Source organism: Mercurialis annua, linkage group LG1-X (genome assembly GCF_937616625.2).
Source record: "Mercurialis annua linkage group LG1-X, ddMerAnnu1.2, whole genome shotgun sequence".
NCBI classification, from domain to species: domain Eukaryota; kingdom Viridiplantae; phylum Streptophyta; class Magnoliopsida; order Malpighiales; family Euphorbiaceae; genus Mercurialis; species Mercurialis annua.
In genome coordinates this window covers 55,040,462-55,051,390 of record NC_065570.1, presented here as the reverse complement: position 1 = coordinate 55,051,390, position 10,929 = coordinate 55,040,462, and the positions used below count along the sequence as shown (strand labels likewise).

At 32.5% G+C, this 10,929-nt stretch overlaps 1 protein-coding gene and 1 pseudogene across 2 annotated transcripts; one reads left to right on the top strand and one right to left on the bottom strand.

The window, feature by feature from the left end:
- The first annotated feature begins 3,401 nt into the window (after window positions 1-3,401).
- Window positions 3,402-5,513, top strand: LOC126673283 (flavonol synthase/flavanone 3-hydroxylase-like; annotated as a pseudogene).
- Window positions 5,514-5,666: 153 nt separating this feature from the next.
- LOC126663566 (fluoride export protein 1-like) lies at window positions 5,667-10,917 on the bottom strand. 2 transcript variants are annotated; one of them, XM_050356435.2, is made up of 7 exons: window positions 10,703-10,917; window positions 9,064-9,565; window positions 8,820-8,903; window positions 8,036-8,134; window positions 6,853-7,045; window positions 6,307-6,719; window positions 5,667-6,203 (listed from the first exon to the last, which is right to left on the bottom strand). In XM_050356435.2, the coding sequence occupies exons 2-7, from the start codon at window positions 9,469-9,471 to the stop codon at window positions 5,985-5,987; spliced, it is 1,416 nt and encodes a 471-aa protein (XP_050212392.1). In that variant the 5' UTR covers window positions 9,472-9,565; window positions 10,703-10,917; the 3' UTR covers window positions 5,667-5,984. The 2 variants fall into 2 exon arrangements, with proteins under 2 accessions (XP_050212392.1, XP_050212391.1); XM_050356434.2 differs by having other exon boundaries at window positions 9,064-9,542.
- Between the last annotated feature and the right edge of the window lie 12 nt (window positions 10,918-10,929).

The window sequence follows — 10,929 nt, the reverse complement described above, 5'->3', positions numbered from 1 at the left end:
TAACATAAGAACTCCACTCCCAGAAGAAGCCCAAATTCATCAATCATCGAGTCACCCGACCATCTTCGAATAGAAAAAACAAAAAGCAATATAATTTTATAGATACCAATAAATCATAACTCAAACGGTATAGGAATTGAACAATAAACTCCAAATGCTTCATGAACACTTCGCTCTCTAATTATCAAAAAAAAATATATAATTTTATAGATCCAGTCTCTAACTAAAAATGATAAATATATTTTGAAATAAATTTATGACAATTTAATTTGTTAATTTTACGATTTTTGACAAATATATACAACGCTTAATTTAAACGTATTTTATGATAAATCCACACTATTTTATTAAAACAATTCAATAGTGTAAGACAATCACACTATGAATTAATAATAAATCATCCACTATATCATAAAAATAAATTTAATTCAAGGAGAGATATATATCACAAATCACAAAATTGACGGATCAAGTTAATATTAAATTAAACAACAAACACTAAATTAATAAATTAAATTAAACAAAAAAAAATCAAGATGTGACTCAAGAAGCTGGACAATAGTAGGTGGTGCAATTAGCAATTTTATTTATAATAATGAAGGTGATGCAGCAAAAGGGATTTGCCTTCCTCAGCTTGTTTCTGTCAAAGTCATTATCATAGTTTTTTCTTTAAAGATGCCCCATCAATTTTACCTACCTAGGCTAAGCAAGTCCCCATGAGCTATAAATTAATTGACCCAAAAGTTTAAGTTAGACGAGAGAGTCAGAGACATTTCAATAATAATTTTATTACTTTAACACTTTTTACACACAAATATTTGAAGCATGAACAAATAAATATCCAAATTCATTTCACCTCTTACTCAAATATTTAAGGGTTAATGCAAATTTATACACAAATTTTACCCTAATTTGCAATTACAACATAAACTTTGAAACTTAGCAATATTAGTAACCAACTTTACACTTTTGGCAAATCGATACACCAAACACGAAAAACACTAACGTAGACATTGTAATATACCGCCATGTGTCGTTGCGTGATTGGTCGGTGTAACAATTTGCCAAAAAATAAAAGTTGGTTACTGACATTGTCAAGTTTTAAAGTTTATGTTGTAATTGCAAATTTGGGTAAATTTCGTGTATGCATTTGCAATTAACCCAATATTTAAATTGATCAAATAATATTTAATAAAATTCACTAAGAATAAAATTCTAAACAATCTAATCAATGATGGAAGTACGGGGGTGCATAAAAGAGTCTTGACCCCTTCCAACTTCTATAAATATTAGATCGTATAAAAAATCAGTATAATTTTATGAAATGACCCCTATAATTTAGTAAAATAGCCGTCAATATTTAATGTACATCACGATTTACTTCCTGTAATAGTAATCTTGACTCTGATGTTATATTAATTAATAATCGTTTCACTCAAAATATTAAGCAGTTAGGTGAGGATCCAGTTATTATGATCTAAAAACTCTATCACCTTGTGCTCCAGCTGATTAAAGGCTTAATCATCAAAAAAAAACCCACCTTTTAACCCCGTTTTAAATGCACCTTGACGTTGTAATTTTGTCAATTGCATTCTAATTTGCACATTTGATTTTAAATTCCACCCTCAAGTACTAAATTGATCTCTTTTTCATTTGAAAAAGTTAAACTAAGTCATCTATTTTTAACTTTTTATGTGAAAAAGAGTTCAAACGAGTACTTTATAAGGTTTTTATGAATTTTTTCCGAGTGAAAAAGAGTCCAATTTAATTTTGAGGGTGGAATTGAAATTTAAAGGTGCGAATTAAGGTGTAACTGACAAAATTACAACGTCAGGGTGCAATTGAAAATGGGCTAAAAGGTGAAGTTTTTTTTGGTGATTAAGCCTTGATTAAATTACTCATAATTTAGCACAACGTCAACAATCCAATGGCAAAGATGACCCCCATTGGCCTCAACTTGATTTGAAAGCGGCAACCTGGTTTATGGACCACAACCATCGTCGTCATTCATGACACAAATTTGAAATCATATATATGGAGAATAGTAAATAAATTTATTTTTTCTCTTTTGCATGCACCATGCACATTTTTATGTAAAACCCTTTTTTCTCCTTCCATTAAATTTTAATATATTTTATTAAAAAAAATTATATGTTCGTTTTTATAAAAACGGGACATTACACACTACAAGAAATACTAGAATTAGCAGCAAACATTTTTGCTGATAATAGAGCTAAAATTGTTACTATTAACATATAGGAAAAAAAAATTGTGGCATGTTACTTTTAATAAAACGTTGCCTTAAGTAATTGGTAACAAAATTTGCTGTAAAATGCTGATATAACTTCACTAATGGCAGCAACTTTCAAAATTAATGCTGCAAAATATTTTTTAGCAGCAAAACAATATTAGCCGCAAAAATATTTGTTGCCAAAATAAAATTTCTTGTAGTGACATTAATTAACTTCTTCCCGGAAAGATATGATGTACATAGACCACCCTAGTCAGAAATTTCGACCATCCATTAGTGGAGAAGGGGCAAAAGTTGTTTTTTTTATCTTTTTTTAAAAGAAAGAGTTTATATTATTTACTCTCTAAATATTATAAAAAAAAACTTTTAAATCTTTGGAGCTTTTAAAATCAAAATAAAATCATCCTATAAATTTCCAATTTAACGGAATTAATCGTAAAAATACGACACGATAAGTTTTTTTTTTTTAAAAAAAAAAAAGCAAAATCACTATTTCATTTAAAATTAAACCATGTGTAAGGTAAAAAAAATAAAAAAATTAGTTGATCGACATGCCACCAATTTATGGCAGATTACGCTGTCTGTTGTAAACATCCACCATTATTTAATTTGTAGTGAGATAGTAGCCACTGCTTCTACCAGTAATGAAATGATCAATCGTAATTGATCATTTCATTACTGGCAGAAGCAGTGGCTACTAATATTCTGTTGTACCAAAAATTTAAGTATGTAAACGATGACTACTTCATTTTTGCTAATCAAGAAACCATGTCTAAACATAATTTCTTTTGTTTTTTGATAATTGGGGAGGGAAGAGCGCTTGTGTGAGGAAATGAACCCACGACCTTGACAGTTTGATGTCCAGCACCATTTAAGTTACATCTTGTTGGTTTATAATTGCTTACTCTAATAGGTTTGCCATAAAATAAAAACAGTCAATGAGATCAACTGATTGATTGTAATTTTATTCCGGAAGATCCGTTTAAACTCAGTAATACTACTAATTATAGTCTAATCTTTTTTTGAAATAATAGTAGTCTAATCTAATTACATAAAAAAACAACAACTTTTGAGGGGACACTAATGTTTGAACAAGTATAGACAACATAATATATAGAAAAAATAACATAAAATATCTAAAAACAAAAGCATGTCAGTCGAGCAAGAAACAGTTCAAGGCATTGCTTTTGGAACTGGAGATACAATTCCTGAAGCTTCCATTAGATCGGAGCATGAACAGCCTGCACTAACAACCATCTATGGGTTCGACATTGGCCTACCGGCTATTGACGTTAGCGAACCGGACCAAGAAAAGGTGGATGGTTTGATAATAGAGGCTAGTAAGGAATGAGGCATGTTTCAAATTATTAACCATGGGATAGATAGTGAAATTATTAACAAGTTTGAAAGTGTTGGCCAGGAGTTTTTTGAGCTTCCACAGGAAGAGAAAGAAAAATATGCTAAGAAAGCTGGTGGTAAGGCCTTGGAACATTTCTTGAAAGGCTTGGGTTGATCATTTCTTTCATAAAATTTGGCCTCCTCCTGTCATTAATTACCTGTTTTGGCCTAAAATCCCTTCTTACAGGTTTGAATCATTATCTTTATTATTGGTATAACTATCGCTTTGAAACAATGTTTAAAAAAAAAAAGATAATTGCAAAACAAATTATAAATTTTAGCGTGTTTTGTAATTTACTATGAACATTTAACTTGATAATTTAAAACATGAATTAGTTATGATTTAGTTTTTATATATTTCAGAACACCGAACAATTTTTCGATAAAAAATATTGATGTTGACGTTGTTCCGGTGTCTAAAGTTACACTAGAGTTCATGAATTATTTCACGATTACTCCTTAAAAGTGACATAATAGGTTAAAAGTTCAAATTTTGCTTCTTTTAATCCAACCTATTTTTTTAAATTTCTATCATTTTAGAGCAATTTTTTTTGAATAAAATTTACCTTATTTGTTTAATTGTTCAATTTCAGGATTTTTTTTTGACAATCGAATAATTTTTCATTAATAATAAAGAGCAGTTACAGGTTTAAAAATTCAGAAAGGGTATAACCGTTTCTAATGACCTGACATGGAACAAGATATAAACCTTGATTCGCAGATCGCCTTACAAAATAAAATCAAAATTACATAACTGCTCTAATACAATAAGATCCAATCCTTTTCTGTCTAATAGAAGACTCACAAACTCTTCATAAAAAAAAAACAACAAATCCTTCATATAGAAAGAACAGCAAAACTTTCAAAAAAGAAAGACAATCGCTATAAAATAGTTATCAAAAAACAAAAACTAATATAACCTATAACGATTTCATCTTCAATCTTGAAAGGTGTTGATCCATCTCTGATTATTTATTTGTATATATATTGAAATTGATGTGTCTTGTCGAAAGATTTACCAACCAAAATGAAAAAGATGAAAAGAAATCGGTCATTTATTTTATTCTAAAGTAATAAAAAAGAAATGGCTACCGCCAACGGCAAAAATAAAACATTGACGGCAGCCGAAGCGAAAAACAAAAGAAGAAACGCTTGACGGTTAGGGTTTTTATTTGAGAGAAAAACACTTCTTTGATACAATCTTAAAAGTCAAAACACTATTCCTTTTTGTTTGTTTGTTTTTTTATGAAATTTTGGTGAGTTTTTTTATTAGATAGCGAAAACTGAAATTCTTATAATAATAGAGCAGTTATGTAGTTCTGATTTTGATTTTGTAAGGCGATCTGTGAACAAGACGTCGTTTCTTATTCTATGTCAGGTTATTCAAAACGGTTATACCCTTTCTAAATTCTTGCACTTGTAACTACTTGATATTACTGGAAGATTATTTTGATTGTCAAAAACAAATACTAATTAGAAAAATTTATGAATCTATTCTTTCAAAAATCCTTTTGCACAAAGTAGTGTTATTCTTACGGTAGGGAGGCAAACAAGGAGTACGCGGAGCACTGGTTTGGTTTGAAACATTTTAAATCCATATCAATTTAGTTAGATTTTTTAGAAAATAGAAATTTAATTTAATTCGATTTGAACCGAATGCACACACTTAGATGTGCCTATATGAGCATTCGCTCTGCCGTCGGCCAAACATTTTATGGTAATGTGTAGTTTGGTTTGACAGGTTTTAATCAACGGGTTGTACACACGTGTGCTGCATAGAGCCACAGTGAACAAGAATGTCATGGCTGGTGTTTCTCGAGCCTCCAGAAGAGTTGGAAATCAGGCCTCACCCCAGGCTAGTTAATGCAGAAAATCCAGCAAAGTATAAGACCAAAAAGTTTGGTGATTATTGTTACTGTAAATATAAGAAGATTCCCCAGTAAAACCAGAGGCATGAGCAAAGCTCTGATTTTACTGGGTAAATTTGCATTTTTGAAGGCACAAAACCATCAGAGACTGTTCACATTTCAAAACTATAGCATACTGTACCATATATTTTTTACAATTCAACATAAATGAAAGTGTACCAACTCCAATTTTCTACTTATGGAGAAACAACTGAATGTATGTAATGCAAGTAGAAACTCTATACACATGTTACATGTAGTTGAGAAACTATCATATTTGGACAAATGTAGCTATCAGGCGTTGTATAGTAATCTACAATAGAGCTACAAGGCAGCACAATTACAGTTTCCTTCAGCATCTACATACTAATGTCTAGCACTTGTAAGTAGTAACCAACAAGAGAGAATCGTTAACTCACCTTAGCATGCTATTCATATCCCCTAGTCCAAACAGGTACAGCGTAAATCAGGATTCCCAAGCCAAATGACATTAGTATCGTTGCAAGAGCGTATGCATAAGCTCTCCACATTTTGTTGCTTTCTTCCATGGCATTATACTCGGCAATGAAAGTCGAAACAGTACTCAGGCAGCCCAAAAACCCTAACTGTATGCCCGTTGATATGGTATTGCATGTCTTGGTGTTCACCTGCATATGATGCGGACAGTGTAACTAATCATTACAAAGTTTCTTATCTCTTATATCTAAATTTTACATATAACGAGCTTGATTCACCGGATTTAGAACTTACCGCTTTCTTCAATGTAGCAAGTGCTGCCATGATACAAGCTGCAGAGACATTGGCAATTAGAGTCCCGAAAGGGACCCATTTTACATACACTGATTTTCCTAATCCGCGTCCGTTGAGCCGTGCCAAGAACCACCTGATCCACACTCCAGGGGCTGCAACTAAGCAAGCCAGCCATAACTGGGCCTCACTGCTTCCGCTGTTGAACTCCTCCTTCAGCATTGTTCCACTCACACTCCATAAAACGCCTAGCATAAGCACCAAAGCTCCTATAACTGTCAAATGACGCCTGCAGCTGTCCACCCTCCAGTTGCTGCTAGTATTAGTTTCACTTTTATTTGATATTTTGAGCAGTGACTTAAAACACTTGGCAGTCCCAATGCCAAATTTGATGGAATATGCTGCGAGGAATAAGCCTACATATATGCAGCGCAAAATCTGGTTAAAATTCGATAGGCACAGCGCAAAAGGAACACAGAATAGCAGAAAACCAGGTTTTCAAATGGCAATCAACAAATGTCAAGTGAATTTTATGAAGGGCCGTTTTACCTACAAGAAAACCAACCACCGCAAACACCCAGTGGCCATCGACTAGAAGATCAAGCATTTTTTGATTCCATCCGCTGAAAGTTGTCAGACTTCCCAAGTAACCAGTCGTTATTCCAATGGCTAGATGATCGGACATTCTGGCTATATTGTTTTTGAAGACAACACCACACCATCCCATCAAGAAAGACCCAACCTAAAGAATAAATATTGAAAATACATGTAAGAGATACATTTCTAAATACTGGTACTTGAAAAAAAATTCCTACATGAGGTGGCAAGAAGAATTTCATCATGGAGCACCATTCATACACACATTTATGTAAATTCCAAGTTCCAAATGAGGTTATATGTAAAGAACACAGACACCATGGGATATAGCAATTGAAATTCTTGTGTTTGACCCTTTAATATACTTCCAAGTTCCACCCCATTGGAACTGCAGTTAGTTACAGTTATTACACAATCTTATGGTCCATCTTATGACTACCGTAGCAATTGCATTCAACCATATCTAAAATTTCAAAGATCTGAAGAAAGTTAAAGCACCATTTATTTATTTATTCATTTGATTTTTGTTTTTGTTATGTTGGTGGCAGCAGCTAGATGTATTTAGGGATGGGCGTCTGAAGAAACTCCAATTGCTAACTTCATAACAAATTCAGAAATTGTTAATTGAATCTTAAAAAATTTGATCCTTATGCAATTGCTACTGATCGAAATCAAATAACACTGTAACTATATTTTTCCTACTTAAAACCAGTTAAATTCAATGTGAGGAATAACTCCTCAGTACAATTATTAAAATGGAAACTTTTTTACAACTAAGTACATCCAACTATCCATGTATGGATGCCCAATTGCACATTCCAATAAATTTCATCAGCAAACAGTTTTCAGACTGTTCAACATTCAACCAATCAAAACTTCACCCGCGCGTCCTAAATAAGCATGAATGTGCATTACAAGGCTACAAGCATAAGCAGTTAGGCCAACAAGGATATTTGTTATCAAAAGTCACCAAGACATCTGTTCTAAAAAAGAAAAAAATTGGCTAATCTGGTGAAATAAATTTAGATAGGGATCGGAACACATTAAAAATGTAAGAAATGAAGACAAGGAAATGTTTGAGGGTATTCACATGGCAGCATGCGATAGAAGGAAAGAGAGAGAGAGACTGACCGACCATGTTAGAGGGAAGGTCAAGGTATAAAGGGTAATGGTCACTCGTCACACCAGCAACACTAGGCCCAAAAAGTTTCTGTAGTACATATCTTGTTAAAACCTGCATCATGAACACCTGAGGTAAGTATTTAATAGATCAGGCTGTAGCTAAATCAAGGGCATTTATTCCCCAAATTAAAAATTCATGTAGAACAACAAACAAACCCGTAATTAAGGGCATTCACTCTCTACATTTAGAATGAAAAAGATTATGATTAATTATCAAGTATTTAAGCATTGAGCTGTAGAAACTAATCAGAGACTAAACAAGAGATTTTATATTTTATATTATGCACCATCAATAAATTATTTTCTGTTTCAGTACTAAAACGTGAATTTAAAGTCAGCTTGCCTACTAGAAAATAACACTATGTCTTGTCCAGAAACCAAATTAGAGTGAAAATCAAACCTCGTCAGAGAGAGACGACAAAAGAATACTTGTAAGAAAAAGAAAAAATTGTAGCCGAAATAGACAATGACTAATATAAACTCAATAAAACACTTATAATTTTGAAAAAATTAAACAAACTTATTCAGTAAACTCATCAGAGCCCTCTCATTATTAGTTAAGTTTCATTCACTATGCTCATTTTCATGGCATCTACCCCTGTAGTTACTCATAGCCTACTGGAAAATAATTCATAATTAAATAAGTTTTAAATAGTCCAACATAGTTCTTGGTTAAACTATTCGCTATGGAAATAAACATGTTACAAAATGTAAAATGTAAAATGCTATAATATTACCCCAAAAATTCCAAAAACAGATAGATAAAGGAGACATGATATATACTCCAATGTAGGTGGCAATACTATTGCAACCTTTTTATCCTGCATAGAGAAGTAAACAAAAATTAAAGTCGTATTTGTTTGATTGACATGATGCCATAAGCAAACATAATGAAGTAAAGCTCATAGAGTTAAGGCCATAACAAAAAAAATCCTAATAACCAAGAAAGAAATCAAAATGAACCGTTAATAGAAAGCTCACTTGCTGTTCGTCCATAGAGGACACTACTGCATCCGTGGAAAGAGGATTTATGATTTCTTCTGGCAATGGTGGTCCTGGGAATGTATTCGAAGCAGTGGAATCATGAAACTTGAATACATGTGATTCTAATAAATTGTCGTCATGAATGGGAAACACCGCTCCTTTCTCTAGAGCACTATCAATAGACACTCGGATGCTGCCACTCTCACTATGTCTTTTGCTACTAAGTGCCCTATCCCCAATATCACCTGCCTCCGAAACATTTTCACTTTCAATATCATCAACTATGTGAAAGGGAAGGGTATGTGACAAACTTAAAGAACGCCTCCTAAGAGAAGAATCCGCACTGCTTGTTCTATCAAATGATTCAGTCTGATGTGTAACAGTATTAACGATCCCATGCTCCATACCTTGAGCCAGATTACAAGATTTCGTTTATTATGATATATCCTCAGAAGCAGAAGTGACATCAATGCATTCTGAAACAAGAAGACATAACAAGCTGTTTATAATATGTTAGTTTCTATGGGAAGTAAAAGAAAATCTTTGTTGTAAATTGTAATTGCCTTTTGGTTTCCTGACATAGATTGAAGTTCATTAAGGGCTCTTTGTTCACAAAGTATGAGAATTAGTTGATGAAACAATCACAATGATGCAAATTTTAAATTGTGGAAAGCAAAAGACCAAGAGCCAAAATCATGAGGTCAATGGTGCCTAAACTAATATATCATGACTGATTAAATAAATAATTGAATTCCTCCTTCATTACTAACTTCTAAATAGACATACAGCTACACTAGATTTGAGTATCACAAGTTTTGTCTCAACTAAAGGTCACCTACAAATAAAAATTAGTATATAGAAATTTTGCGCTAATAAATTTATTAGGTTAAGTAAGCATCAAATCTTAAACGCACTAAAAAATGATAACACAACAACCATTGTCCTATAGTTATTGAACAGTATTTCAACACAAACCAAGTGGATCCCAGGAATCAGAAGTAACTAAAAAGTATAAATTCTAAAAGCAAAAGCTCAAACAGAAAAAATTAAGGCATATTTAATTGTATTTATGTTGAAGTTTAGTTTTCTACAGTTCCAAAGATGTGTGCTCCACCATCAATGCAAAAACAAGGGAACAAGACAGAGAAAATAAAACCTCACTTTTTCAATTTAATTGGATTACATGTCATGTAAATGGGTGCTTAAAAAAATTACTCCGAACATAAATCATATAAAAACAGCAAACTTTTTCATTTTATAGTTTCTAATGATTAAACAAACAAAAAAGCAGCTAAAAAGGGTACTTGAGGAAACTTTTAAACTGAACCAACTCATACACATAGCATCTCCAACAAGGCATGGTCTTAAATCACAGTATTGCATAAGCAGAAAAAATCACTAAACTAAACCCCTCACTCACAAACATAAAATCATAAATCCCTATTGAGTTTACATAGCAAACTAAAACAAACATAACCCAACATTCAAAATCCAATCTTGAACCAAAAACTCATAATAAATAATGGTCATTGTGCCAAAGCTAAAGACTTTACGCAATAATGAATCAAAAAACAACAAAACCGTAAACTCCATTACAAATAACACATACAAAAGCAAAAACAAGCGAGGGAAATACCGTGAGATTGTGAATTGGGTTTGCTGATTTAAGTGATTTAGAATGAAAACCAAAAGAAATGAAACGATATTTCAATAATTCCAAGGCTCTGATTTTAAGAGGGAAATAAATCAACAGATGTGTGAACACGACAGTAATGGCGGATGTATTGTATCTTCAAGCGGATAATCACGGGGTTCACTTCATGTGGTGGTGCTCGGGTCTGACTTTTTATTGTCTTCTGTTAA